General features: G+C 32.4%; 2 protein-coding genes and 2 long non-coding RNA genes across 4 annotated transcripts in view; 3 read left to right on the top strand and 1 right to left on the bottom strand.

Annotated features, from left to right (window-relative positions):
• Positions 1-185: 185 nt before the first annotated feature.
• Positions 186-735, top strand: LOC116338303. Its single transcript, XR_004200862.1, has 2 exons — positions 186-432; positions 498-735. It is a non-coding gene; the product is annotated as an uncharacterized LOC116338303 (long non-coding RNA).
• A 264-nt stretch (positions 736-999) lies between these two features.
• LOC116338296 (UPF0764 protein C16orf89 homolog) lies at positions 1,000-2,559 on the bottom strand. Its single transcript, XM_031763436.1, has 6 exons — positions 2,369-2,559; positions 2,144-2,290; positions 1,887-2,057; positions 1,690-1,798; positions 1,323-1,498; positions 1,000-1,262 (listed from the first exon to the last, which is right to left on the bottom strand). The coding sequence occupies exons 1-6, from the start codon at positions 2,526-2,528 to the stop codon at positions 1,000-1,002; spliced, it is 1,026 nt and encodes a 341-aa protein (XP_031619296.1). The 5' UTR covers positions 2,529-2,559.
• Positions 2,560-4,467: 1,908 nt separating this feature from the next.
• Positions 4,468-15,297, top strand: LOC116338346. The gene is made up of 4 exons (XR_004200868.1): positions 4,468-5,104; positions 14,317-14,474; positions 14,538-14,597; positions 15,255-15,297. It is a non-coding gene; the product is annotated as an uncharacterized LOC116338346 (long non-coding RNA).
• A 415-nt stretch (positions 15,298-15,712) lies between these two features.
• LOC116338345 (transient receptor potential-gamma protein) overlaps positions 15,713-22,274 on the top strand; it is a 17,425-nt gene continuing 10,863 nt past the window's right edge. Inside the window, 9 exon segments of the mRNA XM_031763532.1 lie at positions 15,713-15,913; positions 16,738-16,868; positions 17,215-17,446; positions 18,976-19,118; positions 20,976-21,165; positions 21,290-21,481; positions 21,651-21,702; positions 21,777-21,836; positions 22,027-22,149. Coding sequence (XP_031619392.1) covers positions 15,809-15,913; positions 16,738-16,868; positions 17,215-17,446; positions 18,976-19,118; positions 20,976-21,165; positions 21,290-21,481; positions 21,651-21,702; positions 21,777-21,836; positions 22,027-22,149 — 1,228 coding nt within the window. The 5' untranslated portion in view covers positions 15,713-15,808.

Below are 22,274 nucleotides of genomic sequence, written 5' to 3'. Positions count from 1 at the left end.
TGTAACAACTTCAAATTTCTGTGCACGACTTAAGTGATAACGATTCGTGTATATCTGGTTCTGTTCGTTTATCATTTGCTCATATACATATATATGTTTGAATACGAACAGTAACAATAGATACAAGACGTATGTGTATGGTTTCCTTTCGATGGCTATTATACTTACACTCGATTGAATTGAATGTGTGCTGCGTACTCGACTATGAATGTGGTAAATTATAATACGTACAACGTACACAAACAACAACTTATACTGCAACATATTGAAATTTGTTTTGCTGTTCACTCGGTCGAGTGATAACAGTCGTTGATGGAAAATATATGTGCGCACTGCTTGAACTGAAATATTGAATAAAAAGAAACTAGATGGTAGACGTTATCGCAATGTTGTTTGTTTCATATTGTGGCATTTCACATGAGCCGTACTCTCGTTTGTTCACTTTTCATTAATATATTTTACATTTTTTTAAAACCATTATTATTTATTTTTTTCAGACATTTTTACCAGTTTCAATTACAAAAAATATATTTATTGAATATTGTATTGATGATGAGTCAGCATTCGTAGATGACAAATATATGGGTAAAATATTACGTCTTTTTGGAATTAAATTGTTATATGAAGAGCCACATTATTAACAATCGTTTTTCAACCAATTACATCGAGTGATTTCAAATATGACATCGAGAAATCTCAAATTAACGACCAATAAATATTTCGTGGAAATTAAAACTGCATTTTTTCTATGTTAGTTTAACCTACTTAATAGCTACGTATATATCAACTTACTGCGACATATCTTCAGACCTACACCAGCGCCAAGCTTTTTCAAAAAGCACAACACATGGTTTATGCACACAATAATGTTAAACATTTTATTTGATATAATGGAGTATGTCATTGATTGAATGGTTGGTTATAATTGTTTTAATTTTTTTTTACCAAAAAGAATATTTAGTTGATTTTTTTCCTAAAATTTGAGTTGTTTTCCATTTTTTATACTTGAAAAGTAGTACAAATTGTAGCAAAAAGGCCAAAAGCTGCTGCTGCCAAACCCGTCATATGATCAGAGCAATTATCTTTCAAAGGAGCAGCGAAGCGTTTCACGATTTTCTTTGTGCTTAAATCATCACTCCCATTTGATAAAGAACCATCAAAGTACTCGAAACAACCGGACTCAATGTTCTGCCATTGCACAATGTCTTTCGCAGTGTTTTCGTCAATGAATGCTCCGTATCCATTTAAGCCGCACAGTAGAGCTAAAAGCAAATTTAAAAATGTCATTTTTTATCATTTTCGAACTAAATGTATGCACTTACTTTGCTCCAAGAGTAAATCTTTCAATTGATTCGGTATATCCATTTCAATGATAAGATTCCGTTCGTGCCACACCATCGCACACAATGTATAAATCATGAAATCAATTGATATTCCATTGACAGGTAAACAAGAGTCACAATCACGATACTTTGCAACCAACATTAAGTAGAATAATCTGTCATTGCAATATAGTCATTGCTTCAAATCAATATTAATTTGTAATTAGTTGTGCAGTGTGCATTTATTGAAAATATAACATGTCTATCACTTGAATTTATTATAAACCTACATGCTCAACATGCTCGAATATATTGTCACACCTTTCTATTGTGATAATCGATAAAATATATGCATATATTTACGTACTTATGAGTCAAATGATATCCATTCGATGCCCTGATTAGTGACATAATTTGTAGACATCGAACACTTATCGTACACTGGATTGAATTCAATAGTTCGGCTAAACACTCATCTAAATAAATAAAATAAATAAATGAATTCCATTTACCACAAAACAAATTCGATGGTACCACTTTTTTCAAAAGTGAATATATGTAAACCTGATTCGGATGGTGTAGGAGAACCTCTATCAATATTTTCAGCGAAATTTTCGTGCGTAATTGACAGCGGATAGTCAGTTGTTAAATTTCCAAAAAACAGATACGCATTGTTCGCTTGAAGTGATGTGACCCAAAAATTCAATGTTGAATGGTTCAATAATTGTTGAACAACTGTATATTGAACGAACGGAAAAATACCAATATAAACACAATTAATCACTGATTGCTTTGACATGCGGAACATTTTGATGACAAACCAATTGAATTGTGCACATCCGATCCCCATATTGAACGGTCTACCAGTCTATTATCATACTGCTCACGTATGTATTTCACATTTTCTAATACTTTTGGTAGTTTGCTGCTATAGGTACCCGTTTCATTCCAACATGTCTCCAGTTGAACTGAAACCATATGGAAAATTCATATTACATTTTGAAATCTACACCCACAAAATGCACTACGCCTCATCTTAATTTTACCTTCACACAAAAAAATACCCAACAGCAAGTCTGGTTGCTGTGATTCATCATGGCTTTTGACATAGTCGATTAGATGGTCGATTGAATCATATAATTCAATGGATTGAAGTTCCATTAAAGATGAATAAAAAGTTATCAAAAAGAATGTATAAAAATACATTTTTTTTTTAAATTCCACTTGAAAAGTTCTGTTTCGCTTGAAATATTCACTGTGACTGAGGTTAGAAGATAGAATAAACTTAATGCCATCACATTTTGAAGCGACAAACTCCCCTCTCAATATACCATAGTCAGTATAAAAACAAGAACAAACAACAACAAATGAATAAAAAGTGAAAGTTAAATTGTCATTGGTGTTTTTTTCATACTCAGGATGCTACAGCCACAGTTTACGCAATTTGTCAGTGATTTGTTTCAATCAAGGAAACTGTTTTTTCATCCCGCAACATAGTACATTCTGTTGGATAAACTGTAATCACGCCAACGGCGTACTCTGTGTTAATACGGTGCATGGTTGTTTCACGCTATCTGTCATAAGAGGTGGGATTTAACTTTAATCTTGATTTGAAAACGATGCGACTGTAAAAAATACTTTCGACCATTCACTTCAACGCCGCAATTAAAGTTTATTCTAATCGCTTTTTTGTTGTTTCGTTTTTTGAACATCTCAAATATTGAGTGTAATAATACGAAATCATGCAAAAATTTAACAGATTTCACTTTCAATGCTTGCTACGTTTTTTTTATTTTTCTTTATAATTTTTACTTTTGAGCACTTTACTTGAGCACTTAACATTAAAGTTAGCTTCATTTGACATGGCTTTCAGCAAGCATTGAAGTGCAGATATTAATGTTTAATACAAAGAATAAATATTTTACCAAAAAATTTACTTAAATTACTAAACTTGAAACTGAAACACTTAACGAACATGAAGGATTTGGTTTACGAGATGATCCATTTACGACATTTTAGATTTTACCGAACTGATTCTGAAGAAAAGTAAAACAAATGGAATTGTCATAAAGAGAAGAGAGGGTGTCATGAAAATTTTACGAACTAAGAGTGTCTTGAAATAAGTTTAGTAAATTTTTAAACCTTATTAGATAGAACATAAAATATGTGACACATGAAATGCATAAATAAGTGAACATAATATGTAAAATTGACGTGATTTCATCGTTATTGAAATCATCCACCGATAAAAATATATTTTGTTGAAATCAATGTATTTGAAGAAAACTTTAATAAAGAAATAAGGTTTAAATATGCTCTTCGATTAATGGTAATCAATACTGTGAAGAATTCTAAAGAAATATCGCCTATTCGACATCAATTGACATTTTCATATAAAATGGCATTAATTATGGTAAAATATTTGAAAAATGTCTGGATAAAGAATTTAAAATAAGACATGAACTACTACTGAACACATTGCTGATAATATGCATAGGCTGAAATGCCACACATTCCCCAAATAAATATCTGTTTGCAATGCATGTATGCAGAAAGTTGTCTTCTTCGATAAGGGGAGATAAATTACATGAATGATTAATCGTGCAATACATAGTTGCAGTCTCCATGTTGTCTCTAACGGTGAAAAACAATGTCATAATGCCGGAAAAAGTAAATCTATTCGAGAAAATGCCGCTTGCGGCATAGAAATGCTTAAAATTTACATTATATTCCAAAGGTATTAAGTGTGAGTGTGTGGTTAAAAGAGCATGGAAAAAGTGAAGCTGTTGACTTCAATACGGTCGCTATGTAACGTGATTTGAATTAAAATACGATTTCTCCATCTCGATCTCCTCGCAACGAATGGCCGAAGGAGAATATTCGAATGAAAAGTGAGAAAATCAACGTATATATTTTATATGGAATTAAAAATGCGCATGACGTGCACAACATATTCATCCCGCTTTTCAATCAAATGATGCGCATACACGATCACTGAATCAATTCAATGGATCGGCATCGAACGTTTCTCCGTTTCTGCGATTTATTTAATGCCGAAATATCCATCCGTTCACACGTATAAAACGGTTACCCACCACCATTCGATTCATCATTCGGCAGTGTAATGCTATATCGTTCAGTTCAGTCTGTGTTTTGTGCGTTGTGCCTTTTTAAATTGTAACCGTTTTTGGTTCATTTCGTATATCAGTTTCGATTTCATACTTTTTGTTGAACCGTTTGTTTTCGATATTTCTTTTTTTGAGAGTGCATATAGTTAATTCGTTGATGGTGCAAAATATGAAGTTTAATCAAGTTTTTAAACACCCACATTCGAATGAAGTGCTTTAAATGTGCAAAAAAAATGAAGAACAATACGAATGGAATTAAATTATGACGCCAAACGAAGTGTAGAACTTAGCGGCTATTGTCTCATCACATTCGACGAAAATATTATTTTCATTTTGAATAAATGAGTTTTGTGATATCCATGATAAATAAAAATATCAGAAAAAGAGTCTTATTGAATGTGCAAAAGAGTCAGAGATTCATAATCCAAAATAAAAGAGATAATTCAACTGTAAAACGTGCAATGAATATGTGGTAATATCATTCGTACAAACCTCCACGAAAGTTCCTTCGATCGTGAAACTTTATTTGGTACTGGATTATTATGCACGTGTGACTTCGTATAAATAAAATATACGAGATAAAACGAGGAGATTGTCTGTTTAAATTACAAATGATAACCATCAATCGAGTTAAATGTAACTGCAATATGTCTGGTAAATCTATTCAAATTTTTGTTCAAGAGATGAAAAAACGACTTTTAAAATATGATTGTTTTAATTGAAGATGTGGAAAATATTAATCTATTCAACTTGTACTATGCTAATGGATAAGAGTAAACGAATTAAGTACTCTGTTTAAAAGTCAAGAGGAGACGTATAATTTAAATCAGGGATGACATTTATCAATTATTCAAACTGTTACGATGTATTTGCAGATGGCATAAAATTATTATTCACTCGCGTTGTATGCGTTAATACAAACTCAGTTTTTCCAAAGAGCTAGCAATGACTATGACTTGCTAGTATTTATCACAAATATTTATTTTTCACAAATGCTAAATGCATTATTCGCCCATTTCATTGCCCCCATGAATAATAATTATAATAGACTCTTGGAAATTCGTTTCAATCATGAAAAATGTGAATAAATTTCATGAAATTGAGCGCTAAATGGAATCGATTCTTAAAATAAATTGAATACGAATTTTTGAAGAACCATATGCACAGAGTGTATGTACTCAGTTTTCCTCTTAAAACTATTTTCGCATCGAAACAAGTGCATATTTTCATTTTCGTTTGTGAAAAATGCAACAACAACAGAAACCGAGAGGAAAAAATACGAGAAAATGTGAAGTGAATGAGCCGCAGGAAATCCGAGCACGAGAATTGAAAGAATTGCTTTAGAATGTGAATTTATAAGCGTGAGTTAATATATATCGGTTGCATTTTAACCGGATTTTTTAATCAATAAAACTTCTTTTGGTAGTTTTCCTTTCGTTGTTTCATCGCGCGCGCGATTGCTATCCCTTATACCAAATCCATAAACTCAATTTGCCAAGCCAGTCAGCATGGTTGTGTGTGAATTTGTGTCAGTAAGCTACTGCTACCGTGTTCCTTTTCCTGTTCTTCCATTCTTGCCCCATTTCGTGAGTAGATTTTTTTCTGTTACAATCGACGATTGTTCTTCCTTTTCCCTTCGTTTTCTTTTACTCTACGGAAATGTGAGTGTTTGAGAGTGTGTGTGCTTAAACTATAACTATGTACTGCTGACTGAATGAAAACAGTGGGTGAAACAAATATACGGTCGTATGTGTCTCGCGTGAGTTAAGTGTTTACCTGTGTTTGTGTACGACACTTGCATAAAAATCTGTGCATAAATAAAATCTAGAGCAATAACCTATTGCGTGATATGCAACCATCATTTCGTAGTTTTTTTTTATTGTTATCGTGTGCACTTTTTTCCTCATTTCATTCTAGTCTTAAATTGTGCACTTTTTCATTCACTCTTTCTTCCTTTAACTCACTCGAAGTGAACTATGAATCATGTTGAAACGTATATATGTATCGAATAGGCAATAAAATGAAACAAAGCTTTCAAATTGGTACTTTATTGCTCATTCAGATGAAGTTTTCTTAATTACTCTTGATGACAATCTACAAAATATTGGTAGTTCTTTGGAAAATCTTACGTAGGCTTAAGCAATCGCAATATAATTTTATTCAAGCAATTGAACAATTAAAGTAGCCGTTCACTACTCTGTGTATATATACATATTCGTTTCAAGAACAACAATTTCGTTACGTTCATTCAACCGAAGCAAAGAAAAGCGTGCAATACATCCAAGCAAACGTTTCAAGGAACCAGTTGGAAAACATAAAAAGTTTAAAAAAAATCAAGCCGCAACAAACTTAAACTTTTTATTTGGAACATGTTTTATTCGATTTTATTCTCTTGGGTTGGTTTATGGCAAGCAAAGCGAAGAATTCAAAATTCAACAAAAATGCATTTTTGAAATGGGATTTTTTTTTACTTTATTTGTTAATATTGTTTGCTATCACTGATGACAACAAAGTATATGTACACTCTGACTCGCTCAGTCCAAACGTTTTCTATTTTCGTCGTTCTTGATACGCTTGAGATTTCATTTGAGTTGCTCTACTCATTCAGTCACTTTTTTTTTTGATAAATTTCAATCAAAACTTTCATCATATTTCATTAGTGAAATGTGGTTGAATTGAATATATTTGGCGGTTTTTATCAACTTTCAAAGAATAATTCTTGAAAAACTACATGAAACTAGGAGAAGCTAGGAGATTCATTTTCCATAATGTGAATGCAACTATTGCAGTGTTGACAATTCGATCACGAAAAAAGGTCCAAGACCAAAACATTCTTCAGAAGAATTTGAAGATGAAAAAATTGTAAAAAAAAATATCAAACTTATTTGAATTTTAAGAGTCGTGTCTAGCCCCTAGGCTTAAAATGAAATGAGGTTGCTCAAATAAAACATATTGGCCAATCGCTAGTGGTAGTAAAGTATGCGTTCATAATGAAAGAATAATAATCCATTTGGCTTGTAGTGCATGATTATTATTTACAATCAAATGAATTTGCTATTCCATTCAACCGTTTTAACATCGGTGCCACAGTTTTGCCGATAAAGTTTTCAAATAAAACCAACGTATCTTGAATTGTTTTTGCTTGCAAACAAATGGCCTAAATGTCATAAATTTGACTGACGCGCTGTGAACGAACAGGAATGGAATTTCTGGCGATATTTTGGACCAGTAGAAGGAAACCAAATTGACATCAATTAAATCTTTTTTGTGGTCCATCTTCCATTGTGACGAAGAACAGAAAAGATACAGCGAACAGTAACCACAATAACCACATCATGAACGTAAAAACAAGCAAAATGTAGTGATAATAATAATACAAAAGAACGGGGCATGTATGAATTGTTTCACATAAGTGCTATCTCAATTATTGTAGTCATATTGATTTCATTGTATCACTTTGAAATGATATCATTGTATATAAATCATTTTTCGTTGGGAATGAACCCACTCTCACATAGCTCACGTTCATGCACTCGAAACTAAGTGAGTGCAGTCAATGTGACTGGGGCGGAAAATTCTATTGATCAGAGAGATGAAGTATTAAACGGCAGTCAAAAGGAAAATTTAGTTGATTCTCCAGGAGAATTACTTTTAGAATCAATATCATGCATGCCTCATGAACAAAATAAATAGAGAAATGCAAAGAAAAAGAAGAAGTAAAGTCGAGATGATTCTTTATGTACTTTTTTGTTCCATTGACAAAGAGTTTATCAAAAAAAAGAAACCGGCTGAAGGGAGTTGACTATGTTTGACTTCTGCTCTTGAAACATGCATCCATGAAGTTTTAGCTTCTCAATCTTTTTGAAGTAGCCACTTACGATGCTTGCAAGATTGAATGTGTGTTTCTTTTTATCACGAAAAAGGAAAGCTTGAAATGTTCGGCATGTGTTTGGTGTTCAGAAGTGAGAGTTTATAACTTATTTTATGTAATGTGACGAACAAGTGCCACATGCCATTGCAGACTCCTTTTTCGTTTTGATAAATTTATACAAAGACCTTCATGGTCTCGTCCTTTCAACATTTTATCCACGACCGATATACGCTCCGTAAAGTGTCCAAAGTCAAAGAGTAGACATGCGGGTAATGCTTCACAGCCTTTTTGCTGTTGATAGTATCAACTTGATACAAAATTTCATTTAATTTTGTTTGGTAAAACTCTAATCGCTTCTCTTTAATTATTTTCAACGATACAACCAAATGCTTATGGGTATTAACTTCAATAAAAGAGACGCGAAGGAAATATCCACTTTTGGTTTGGGCGCGATTCTTTTTTCATTATGATTTGATTTTCATTTGAATACGATACGCTGGGACACGCGACGCGAACAGAGCAACCATTCTGCGTCAATTCTCAAGTGTAATTAGAGTTAAAATTTGTAATATAAAAAGAAAATTCCTATTTATTAAAGTTCAAAAGAAATCTAGCATTTTTATTTCACGACATACAGAGCAAACTGAACAATAAACTGAGATAAAAACTTATGAAAATTATTGCAGCTGAGGTTACGCCAACGTTTTGCTTTTGTTCAGTGCGATTTCAAGCTCGGTTGGCGTCTTTCTTCTTTTTGATTTAATGAGTGAGAACGAACAAAAATTGTGTCATTCATATCGGTTCTGTACGCTATAGCGTATAATAACCTAGTGATGATGGCGATACATTTTATCATGTTAAAATATGCTCGTAAATTCAACAGACATATAATGTCAGAGAAATCGATTCGTATACATACACTATTTTCAAAGGTTGCATTTATATATTTATGTGAGCAAACACATTGTCTTCCTTTCGTATGCAGTTTCATGTCTACTGCACATTGCATATTGTGTGCAATTGGAAAAGGAAAGGAGTAGATATCTCCGTATTTGACTGCCGTTCCGACTTTGCTTTTAGAAGTTACATGCAATTTACCAGAAAATCGTTTATATTGTGATTATTTTTTTTATTCATTCAAATATCGGATTTATACAACTGAACATATATATACATGTTCCTATTTGGAACCCATCACAATTTGTTCTCGATATGGATCCAGTATTAAAGCGCTTTGTATTGTTGAATTATTGGACGGAATGAATACATTTAACAGACATATATGAAGAAAATGCATCACGTTCGACATCGTTGTATGAATGAGTGGCCTCATTTCACCGACATTTTTTCACGTTTACACATGCAATCGCACTGTTAAAAAATCAATAAATATCCTCGTGCGCCTACAATTTGAAATTGAAATCTGTGTGCTGAATGCCTTCGCGGTATATTCCGAGCTGCATGTATTTCATGTCAAAGACCCATGGCAAATAAATTAACGGGCAATATATTGTGGTTTCTTTTTTTTCTTGTTTCGCTTTGCTGCGATGTCAGCGACATTAAATGCTAAATGTTTGAATGAAAATCGCATGAAAAATGATTTCATAGTTAAACTATAATTGGATCGCAACAATGATAGACAAACAAGTGGGTGTCCGCTTTTATCGTTAGGAACACTTTTTTTTTTCTTTTATGTCTTTTTGTGTACTTATTTTATTTTAAAGCCTCGGGCTAGTTTCTGCAATTTTTCTTCTTAAACATTATATTTCTTTCTTAGAAGAAAAACAAGAAATAGAAACGACACAAAAATGTTGTGCATTTTTTTCTCAACTAGATATGGTATTACACCGTCCGCACAAGATGTGTAAAAAGGATAAAATGTCGATGGTAGTGTGGTTTTCAGTTACGCTAAGCCATTTCACTTGTCTTTTACAATGAGCTCACGACAATAAAGATAACGATACTGATGACTTTGAAATAAGACGAATTCACGACGAAGAAAAATGTACATTAAAAGGACACAAAGTAAGCGACGCAAAAAAAAAAGAAAAATGAGTGAAATCAACGCAGATTTGAAAAAATATATAAGGGACACATAAATGGAAATGATTTTAACAAACGTTGAAACGAACCAAGCGAAACACTGGAATTGGCAATTCGCTTAATTCAGTACAGCAAATTTTCATTGTGTTTAATCACAGGCATGGAAAAAATCGTAATGCAAATGTTTGTATATAATCATGAAAAGGGTGGGAAAAAAGCTTAAAATTAATGATTTTAATGTTTATACATAAAAAAATATCACTGGAAAATGGGAATTTACTTTTTTATGCATTTTTGTCAGCGGATAAAAATAAGGGCGTTGGAAAAATTGGCACAAACCAACAATGGAAAACGAATGATTTGTTGGATAGTTAAAGATTCTCCTTTAAACAGAAAATGTGTGTTAGAAACGTTTATTACCTTCAAACAAGTGAACCAACATTCATCTGTAGATTCAAACAGAGATGTTTTTTCGTTCCATTTCACATAAAGAATTTATTGTTGATTTTAGTTGGAAAGTTTGCTTTTAAGCGCATCATTTTACTTGAAATTATAGTTTTAAGTGGTACGTTGAAGCTTTTTATACTTGCAAAGTTGTGACTTCATTCTATTCTGTCGACATGGTTTGATGTTGTGACGTTTTTAAATGTCCGAAGGCGTGTACTGTATACTGCGGTTCATTTTAGCATATTCAATGTCCTTAGATTTTGATAACACAAAATTGGAATTTCTCCGAAGAATTTTCCAAATTTTGAGTTTTCATCGAATTCGTTATGTTTGTTTGAAATTGTACAAAAGGCTTCTATGATATATGTTCACATGTTTGAATTTAAGATAAACATTGAAACGTGCTGAATACTAATAGAGTAGGAGAGTCGAATTTTATCCAACAGACTTTTTTCTTCGCTTTTCAGTTGATCTGGTACATGAGCAAAATCATAATTTATGGGCGCATGCAAAAATTTTGACATTTCGATTGATTTATCATAGTTATATAGCAAATTCGGAAGTATCAGTACTTCCTATAACATACAAAGTCTCTCTTTATATATATCGCTCTCTATTTCTTCCTTTCTCTCTCTCTTTCTCTTACGGATTAAAAATTTCAACTTTTATTGGTGACTGTCCAATTTCTAGACAATACGTTATTATGAAATTCAAATTTTTTTGGTGTACTTTAAACACGAACGATTTTTTTTTTGTTTTTCAACATGACAATTCGTTAAAGTAAAATAGAAAGAATATGTATGATGGCATTTTTGTCATTTTAAGGTTTGAAAAGGGACACTTGCCTGTCAAAATATTCATCATATTTTGAATTTATTGGCTGTTCAAAAATAGGTATTGCATAAGAATATAAAAAACGTGTTGAGTCAAGTTTAAGACAGCTTTTGATATACACTTTGAATTCCATCAGTTCCACTCAAAAAGAACCCAAAAACAAACCTGAATAAATATCAAACAAACCGAATAGAAACTTATTTTCATGGGTCAAAAATGTGTTGATTCATTTTATGGCCATTTTTAACGCCAACGAATAATGCGAAATGCTGTTGTTATCTAAGATCCGAAAATATGAATGATACCGTTAAACAGTGGTATCAAGATTATTTGGTTTACATTTTATTGGGCACGAAAATCCTTAAATTAAACCACAAGGTTTTGAAGCAGCCCAGATTTAGTGAGGTCATATTTTTGAACGAAGAAATAACGTTGTATATAAATGATTATGTTGAGCTGATTTTCATTGTGTTATAAGATTAAGATTTTCATTGCAAAATGTGAACAACAGTAAACTTACCACAAAACCTACAAAACGACAGATCCCCGCGAACATTGTTATAAAATGTGAAGAGAATAATTAAGACAGACATTGTGCGCTAGTTTATTGCCTATTTCTCTTTGACAGTGAGAATCGTGAATGGAATAATTACATTGGTATGCATTTGAAACCGCAAAAAAACATGAAACTAATGCAAACAACGACGTCATTAAACACCAATAACTACAACATTTCAATGCAATCATTTTCATCGTTCACAGACTCGTCTCATATGCATGATCTCATCATTATCATTGGAATCAAACGGTAAATATGAAATCAAGCCACAAACACTTACCACCACGATAAACATTTCACGGTGAAATTGTTTTAACGGGAAAATAAACGATTCATTAAACGAAAATGTGTCATGTTAATGCCAGGAAAAATCACACGATGAAACTGAATAAATTAAAGTGGAAGTAGAACATTTGAATTGCCCAAAACCACATACAAATTGCAAGAATTTTGAGATGAAAATTTCAACATTTTTTTCGAATTCAACATTTTGAACAATATAAAACGCTCATCACATATATCTGTTTGGAGAGTATGGCGTCAAGGACTTTTTTTATTCACCCGCTATTTGGTGTTTTTTTTTATTGTGAATAAATGCCTGTCCATAAACAAAGCTCTTAAAAAGACGTGGGTATTGGTGTGGATAAAATTCTAAAATTATGGCCTGGTAAGAGACGTTCGCACATTCAAAATCTCGCATGTCAATCAACTGTAAAGTTTCGCCTAATATCAGTTTTATTCGATATTTGCTGCTCTATTTAAACACATAAGTGTACATGGAGTGTACGAACATAAATACATTTAAAACCTTAAATGATGCAAACGCATCTCATTTCGGTTTATTGTTCGAACTGTGTATCGCTCATATGTTACGAGATTGATGTGTTTACACCAGAGAAAATGTACCAAAACCACATACGTTCACTGTGAATGTCGGCACGAAATTAAAGCGATCACAAGAGAAAATAAGTAACAAAATCGATAGTTTTGGCATACACTAATTGGCGTTCAACCAAAACGAATGAATTATATTGAACAACATTAAAATTGAAATTGAGCGCAATTCAAAGAATAGCAATTAAAATCTTCTAAAACCATTCACTTCCACACTAAAAGTTCACTTTTTGCTTATATTTGACTTCTTAAACATTTCATATACGTGCAACGAAATTTAACGAAAGACCCAGCAATTTGTGTTCAGCATCTTGTAGTCATTCACTTTTTGGTGTTTAACTTACGTACTGTTCTCTTTTTCAATTGAATCGGTTAGAATATCCGTAACCTCAAGAAATTTGTCAAAATAAAACTAAAATATGTCCATATACTTTTTGTATGAACTTGAACATGTTGCTATTATATTTTAAGAAATTTCTTCTGAGGTCATGAATATTCTAATCGATTCAATTTCTTGCTAAAGAACATCGAAAAGTGCGGCACGTACTGAATCGATAACAAGACAACGCATCGTCTGAATGTGTTGGTTGCGTGCTTCTGATTCTGAATTCTATGCGCAAAAACGTTCATTCTTAGATTTTTTTTGTATAATCATCAAATTTAAAATTATATCGAAAACGCTGTTCAAAATTACATTTTATTTGTAATTTGTTTTCAGTTCATGATCAAAATGAAGCATAATTAGAGTAAATTGTCTGAACTATATGTGAAATAATGATTGTTAAAGTGCCTGAATGAGCTGTTGAGCTTTTAAAATATCTGACACCAAGTTCAACACAGAATTTGTCAGAAAACAGATGCAAACTGATTGCGTTAAAGAAATGAAGCATTGTATGTACCAACCGGATTTAACGTTCATAAATTCATTAATTACATACTCAACTTGTACATTATAAATACGATTATTCGTTAAATTATTAAACCACACAAAATAAATACTCCAAGTTGTGGTCCTCCACTTAGATATACGTTTGGAGCAACATCTGAGCCATTTTTCTTGAGATGTCAAGGGGTTCATCATTTTTTTTACAGCACAGAAACTGAGCTCATATCTCTTCCTTTGAGTCGTCTTCAAAATTGCTTAAAATTGTCTCACATAATCGCAAGTGTTTAAAGGTAAAACATTATTAAATTTCATACATTTAATTAACATTTCAGGATATTTTTAATGGAAACACATTAGCGAATAGACTAATCGAGAGTAGAGCTTGGATGAATTGAATAGAAAAAGTCTATGGTGATTAAAATTTCTTTCTTCAAAGTTTGCAAGGAAAATTGACTGAAATCAGTGGGAATATTGAAGAAGAGTTTGAACGGTAACAGTGCATATTTTCTGAATGAATAAACGGCGATTGAAATAATATTGAAATTTCGAACAGCTGGAGTCACTTCGACGTCAATCCCGCTTGATAGCGGCGCAGCGAGAGCGAAAAGTCAAGGTAAGATGGTCCGGGAAAACTAAAGTTTCACAATAAAAAACACAGAATATGAACATTTTTCACGACTGAATATTATTTATTAGTGATATTTTGATGACAAAAAAAATAAACGATCTCATGCGTCCTATTAGCTAAAGTTAATTTGCCTAATTAAATAAAGTAGTATGCTTCTTTATCACAGAATATATATGCTTAAAGAGACGAAGGAAAAAAATTGGATATGTAATTGGATCTTAAGTGTGTGTTGTCTCCGCATGATTTAATAAAAAAATAATGGAAACGACACGTCTTTCATTAGCCACAGCCTACATTTTTTTTTGCATTTTGTAAAAATGTCGTTTTCATTCTTCAGAATTCCATTAAATATTACCATATTTGACCTTCGATTCTTATCCACTTCAGCAAACTACTATCCGTTTAACGAACACTGTCAATGCAAACGTTTATTGATCTGAGAGAGGCGACCAGTTTTTACTCACCAATGCGTTCCAATCGATGCTAATTAATTTAAAAGAAACAAACATCGTATCTAATGCACTGCCATTCTTCTTTAAGTTTGCCACCATTGCTCTCACTAATTGTTATCTCCGTATCACAAATGTATTAAATTTACTTCTGGTTTCATTCCATTTTGCACTCAATTCTAAATGCACACAGTTCTCGCAATGGAAGGCCGATGGTCAGAGTATATCAACAGGAGGTAAGAATTTAATATTTATACGTTTTTATTATTACTGACACAGCAATTGATGTGATGAGTTTTGCACATTGTACACATACACAGTGGGGGGGATATAAAATGTATCCGAGCCACACGACAAATGCTACCAATTACATGGTACATCACATATATTTTAATTGAAAACAATAGCATGTCATATGTCAGATTGGCATATCGTTTACATTCTATTTTTTCGAATTTGCTTGTCACAAACATTTGCGTTGGATGTAGTGGGAAAAATATTGATTCTCATTCAAATTTTATGTATAAATTGGAGTCGATAGAAAAAAAAACAGATTTGACGCAATTGGAACAAAATTATTCAACGGGTATTGATTTCGTGTGATAGAGGTTATTTATAATTAATTTCTACCATTTTACAGAAAACGAAGAAGATACTCTACATAATCAAGTGGATCAGGATTCGAGTACCATTTTAAATGAATGTAAAAGGGATGCTAGCAAACGAAGACCATCATTGGCTCAAAAAATGACGTCAAATTTAAGGCGCCTTTCGGGCGCTACCGAACTCAAAATTGATATCAACGATCCGATAACAGCAAATAATCCAAAATATTGCAATAAAAAAATAAAGGTATGCGCAATAAATGACAACAACAACAGCAAAACTATAAAGAATAGAATAAATGCGAACTCATGTGAAGATATTCTGATGGAATGAAACGCCAAATAGAATGCGAAAAAGCTTTCATTAGATATTTTCTGCAGAAATGTAACTCAAAGAAAACAAATGAGAACGTCAATCATACCCTTTGTTATCAATTCATTGGTTTGGTGTCGTATCGCGTGCTCTACAATCAATCGTATTCACACATATGCATACATATTTAAATATCTATGTGTACGATGTATGTAATTGCATATCGGCGAAAACGAGACATCGTCAACGAATATCAATGATATCAACCGTAACAAAGAAAATGGATCAAATCCATTAAAGCGTTTTCCATATATCCACATCATTACGAGTTATGACTATTTATTATTTGGCGTGTGACACTTTACTTCTATTTCAATAGATAATATTATCAAATCATACATACAACATACATTTATTTGAATATCGATCATGTGTACGCTTCGCCATATAATTATTTGCAATTTCGTCTTTATCCTTCCGTCCTTCCTTGCACTTCGCATTTCATACTATCATCACCATCACCATCACCATCATCTACATATTTAGTGTGCTCTAGTTACGCTCAACCTCTGATTCTTTACTTTGCCTTTTTACAATCAACATTCTCCGATGTATCTGCTTACATCGATGTATTCCCACATTCAATTTGTCTACTTGCTTCTATCGGATTTTCTTTTTCTTGTTTTTTTTCTCTCCTTTTTCGAATTTTCTAATTCACTTGGTTTTCTTTTTCATTGGGTCATGTTGTATACATGCAGCGACACAGTATTCATGGCATGATGGAAGAGGAAAATGTAATTCGTCCACATCAAGAGATCCAAGCTTTGAATTTCGATGAGAAAAAGTTTTTGTTAGCTGTGGAACGAGGCGATGTAGCCGGCACCAGAAGGTAAGTAGCACCAGAAGAAATTGCATTACTCATGTCATTCGCATATAGAATAAGATAGCTGTGTGTTATTTGGCTAAATAAACAAGGTAAATATATTTTCCGATGAGTTTAACGAATCACGCAAATACATTTCTCGATGGCGGTTTTTAAAAAGCAAAACTTTCGATAGTCGAGTTTTACAACAGATTTATACATTTTGAACGGATATTCTGACATTTTTAGAGCAGCACTTTTTTTTATTCATTTACAATGACAATGAATAATAGCCAAAGCGTGTTGTAGATTATTAAATTCAGCACTTTTGAAAATGATGAAACTTCTGCACTTTTTTTGCAATGAATTTTAGGATTCTTCAAGATAACGAGGAACATGACCGCATCAACATAAATTGTGTTGATCCATTAGGCCGCTCAGCACTTCTAATGGCCATTGATAATGAAAATCTTGATATGGTTGATTTACTTATCAATTACAAAGTGGATACAAAAGATGCTCTTTTACACGCCATTTCTGAGGAGTTTGTTGAAGCGGTTGAAATGCTTCTCGATCATGAAGACCAACGAAAAGAGGGACAACACGTACGTATGCTTTTTATTACTTTCACGAACGTTGTGTAAATTCAAATTGACTTCACATGAAATGCAATTTATAGAAGAAATTCAATTATGCGAATGTGTGATACATTTTATATTGTTTCGATTTCGACCAGAATTTTCCATCATTGTGAGATTAAAAAATTTATCACAAAAATGATAGTTACTTGTTTGGTTATTCACCTGAATCGTTTATTATATTACTTTTCACAAATTGGATTCAATAAATTATAAGTTAAAATTTGTAATATGAAGCTCGAGACAACGGATATCAAATTATAATCATATTAATAAAATAATCGATATGAGATTGTTCATAAACAATCAAATTAACTAATTAGAGACATCAATCAGTCTGCTATTCTGTTTGCTTAAAACAAATTATTTGGTCCGTGCAAATTGAAATCACTTGAAACATCTCCCACATTGATATTGCGCTATTGCTATATAGTAGGATATATACACAGTTTAACGATATAGTTTCAGCATGTGTTGAAATCAATAGGAATAAATAAATATTGTGTGTGGCATACCCATGATTTAATGCGCAATAAATATAAAGAACTTGAAATTCGAGTTGAAGCATAGCAAATTTGCATGAAAATTGAAAATTCTGTTTCAATATAGCACGCCTATGTTTTCGAACGCATTCATCATTCATGAAATGAAATTGGAAATAGCAAGTGAAAACAAAACTGGGGTAAAAATCATTGAATAACTGAATATGAATATGAATTTTTTGATTTATTTGTCAATCATTGTGTGCATATTTACATATGATATCACATTTACACCATTTTGCTGACATTTTGTTAGTCTCTGGTAAATATTTTTCCAAATAAAGCACACGAATCGATGATACTGTGTGAGATTGAATGAATTAAATGAAAACACTTTGAAGTTTTCCAATAAATTGAATGAATTTCCGTTTTCATATTCTATTAAAAGACATATAGGATTTGGTTCGCTTCGCCAAATGAAATGAAAACACGATTACGTGAATAGGCATTTCAAACGGAATATTCCAACTTTCATCACCATTGATAAACTTTTGATTTCTTTTGTGTAAACATGCAATGCCTTTCATCCCGATTTTTTTCAGTTTCATTCAAAATCAAATAGAGTTGATGGTCATTCATCTACAGCAGTGTACAATGTACACTATACATTAGTCATTTTCGTGAAACAATTCCCAGTCGATAGGTTTGTGAAGCTGATGAATTTGCATGCAACATTGGAGAGAAGGAAAACAATAAAAACCACAGGAAAAAACCACAGGCGGTCTCACTGTATTCATTTACTGTTCGATATCAAATACTAATTCGTATTTACTAAAGAATAACAATAGTTCAATGGGGACTGTATGATTTTGGTGCAATTTTCTCAATTTTTCAGTTTTCAATAACATACGATGAATCCAATTTACATACTAATAGCTAAATTTTATGGCCAACAATTTTATATAAATTAAAATAAAAAATCTAATCTATTTGAATTTCATACATGTTTTTTAGTCATGGGAAACAATGCCCTCTGAGACTGCAACGTTCACCTCAGATATAACACCACTAATTTTAGCTGCACATCGCGATAATTATGAAATTATAAAAATTTTACTAGACCGTGGGGCAAATTTAAGTTTGCCCCATGACGCCAGGTAAGTGATTATTTTTGATAAATTATTAACTTGATTTTGCATACAATTTATTAGGCAGGACACGGCAATTAAAGTACGAGAGAAAAAAACACCAAACATTGGAATATCGGATATAAATGATGAAAATAGTGTTCCGTTTATCCGTCCAAGAATATGATTTATTCGTTATTTTTAATTAATTTTGAAAAACGGTCAATGTAAACCTATGGTGAATATGAACGAAACGAAAGTCAATAATACAATTTTCTAAAGTTCGTAACACAAAAGAGCCACATGATAATATAACAAAACCAACATTTGCAGAATTTAAATGATCCAAAAACCACAATCACACTTTTTTTTGAATGAAATTGTTTCCTCCGCTATGTCTGTGTAAATGCTCGGCGCAAATCAACATTTTCATAGATTGCCGCATTTTTGTTTCGATGCTTTGAATTTAGGGACCAGTCGCCTTTTATTACTTCCATAACGCATTCGTATACACTGTTTGCCATAAACATTCTCGTTTTGTTTACAAGCTTGCGCGCAAAATTTTCGCGGCGAAAAACGATAAATAGCGGCACTTACACATCATAATCGAAAAAGCAGAATGGTAGCGGTATTAAATAGGTCACCACATTCTAATTCTAGTAAATGTTCCCGTTGGTTTCAATGCAACAAAATTCAATGGAAAACGTGTGAAAATGAGAAAAAGGATAAAAAAATGTACAACTTCATGACAAACAAAAAAATGTTATGGCTCAATTCGCGGCGAAATGCTATTCGATTGTGTTGTCGAATTTATATTCGGTCACTACCAAATGTCAGTGGTTAGGAATTTTTGTGTTTTCCATGTGATTCGTTCCGCACTGATATGTTTAATCCGTTGTTGTAAGCACAATGTTGATTCTTTCCAAATTTGTACACTCAATTTTTGGGTGTTGGAAGTAAGGGAGCGATAAAATACCGCTATGCGTATCGAAAAGTTTTTCGATTAATAATGATTTTTCATTTTTCATTCTAACGACATATTTCATCATTAGAAAGTTCGGTAAAATCAATTTTTCAGATATCGCCACCGGCAAAAGACATACATGAACACAAAATGTCAATATCGATGTGAAACATGGGGTAAGCGAAATAATCCCGGATTTGTTTCAATCGTTTGGAATACGAGCGAAAAGTGAAGAGCATTTAATCAAAGTATTCTGAAAAGTATTTGGTGAAAAGGGCTTTATCTATATCCACAAAATCATACTGCACAAGTGAATGTGATGAAGAAGAAGAAGAATTGGAAGATGGAAAAAACGCAAACGAATCTGCTCTTTATTTCCGTCCGTGCTTTTTGCTCGTTAGAAATGGTTTCGTATCTGCAGCACATCAACAAAAGCACTTAATCATCGCAAATCTGTTGGGAAAATAAGTAGTATCAAGAGAAAAACTGTGAAATATATAAAAGAAACAGCTAACTTTCAATTATCATACTAGATGCTGTTGAAATATGCAATGTTTGTAAACAAGTTCGACGATAAAAAAAATTGTTGTGAATTTACACATACAAATACAGAAAAAAAACCTTGTGATTTGATCAAATAATGGATTTTATGAAGTATTTTTTATTGGCACTCAGCTGCTGACTGACTTGACTAAAAATTCAAACACAATGCATTTACAACGCACAGAAGTTATCAACTACCACACGAAGTTTAATTACCGTTTCATATTGTCGTTTGATATAATAAATGTTTTGGTTTGTTATTTTACCAACATACGATGAACATAAATCACTTGAAATTCGGACGATAAAAACCAGAATATTGAGAGAATGAAAAATTCGCATTGGATTTATTTTCGATGTCATTATTGTTCGATTTACAGATGTGGTTGCGATGAATGTGTAATTTCACGCTTGGATGATTCGCTGCGACACTCACGTTCTCGAATAAATGCATATAGAGCACTGGCCAGTCCAAGTTTGATATCACTCTCTTCAAAAGATCCTATATTAACCGCTTTTGAACTCTCGTGGGAACTGCGACGCTTGAGCTTTTTGGAGCATGAATTCAAGGTAATACCAATGCGTAAATATTCTAATCCGTAATAATAATAACAATATATATGTAAAAACGATGCCAAAATAAAAACACTTTTTGAATTGAAACGAAATCGATCGAATTTGCATAAAATTTCAGAGTGAATACCAAGAATTGAGAAGACAATGTCAAGATTTTGCGACCGCATTATTAGATCACACACGAACATCAAATGAACTTGAAGTCATGCTAAATCATGATCCAACCAATTTATCAACACCAATGTTTGAACACGGCGAACGAATGCACCTGAACCGCTTGAAATTGGCAATCAAATTACGACAAAAAAAGGTTTTTATCTCATCTTTCAATCTATTTACCGCATTTTTTCTACCTCACAGACCGAAAACGATTGTAAAAAATGAGCCGATTCAATCAATTTCATGAAATTATGGCATTCATGAACGACCAAGTATATACAATGTAATGTCATTTTATCCTATCGTTTGTTCTCTCACAGTTTGTTGCCCATCCAAATGTACAACAGTTGCTCGCCAGTATATGGTACGAAGGTAAGATACATTTACAATAGCATTATCTTCTTGCTTACTCGCATTTTCTTTACAATCGATAATGATTTTTTTAGGTTTACCTGGGTTCCGACGAAAAAATATGGCCTTACAAGCACTTGAAATCGTCCGAATCGGTGAGTTTTGTTAAGAAAATGAAAATATTTACATCACACCACGATAATATATAGAGAAAAACATATTAATAATGTTTTTATACAATTTGAAGTATTCTTTTTTCAAACAAATCATTGTTATCACAATGAAAAAATATTAATCGATAAATGTATTTTTTTTCTCCCTTTCGTTTTGAAATTTCATTTACAGGAATACTTTTTCCATTGTTTTCAATCACATATATAATAGCTCCGCATTCACGAATCGGTCAAACGATGCGCAAACCTTTTATTAAATTCATTTGTCACAGCGCTTCATACTTCACATTCCTTTGTAAGAACATCAAATATGTATTTATTTAATAGTAGCGTAAAATGAGCATTGAAATGGAAACAGTAGTTGCTTTAAACGTAAACTCAAATAATTAAACTTTTTTCATTGAAGTGCAATTCGAATTG

The sequence above is a fragment of the Contarinia nasturtii genome, unplaced genomic scaffold, assembly GCF_009176525.2.
Source record: "Contarinia nasturtii isolate CC-2019 unplaced genomic scaffold, AAFC_CNas_1.1 Cnas_scaffold_350, whole genome shotgun sequence".
Lineage (NCBI taxonomy): Eukaryota > Metazoa > Arthropoda > Insecta > Diptera > Cecidomyiidae > Contarinia > Contarinia nasturtii.
Note: the sequence above shows the minus strand (reverse complement) of the source record. Positions and strands in the feature narration are given on the sequence as shown.

Excerpts from the sequence above, each read along its gene's own strand:
- LOC116338296 (XM_031763436.1), bottom strand. The coding sequence starts at position 2,528 with ATGTATTTTTATACATTCTTTTTGATAACTTTTTATTCATCTTTAATG. Across the intron at positions 2,058-2,143 it reads GGATGTGCACAATTCAATTG|TTGTTCAACAATTATTGAAC; the intron begins GTTTGTCATCAA and ends TTCAATATACAG. Across the intron at positions 1,799-1,886 it reads TCCTACACCATCCGAATCAG|ATGAGTGTTTAGCCGAACTA; the intron begins GTTTACATATAT and ends TTATTTATTTAG.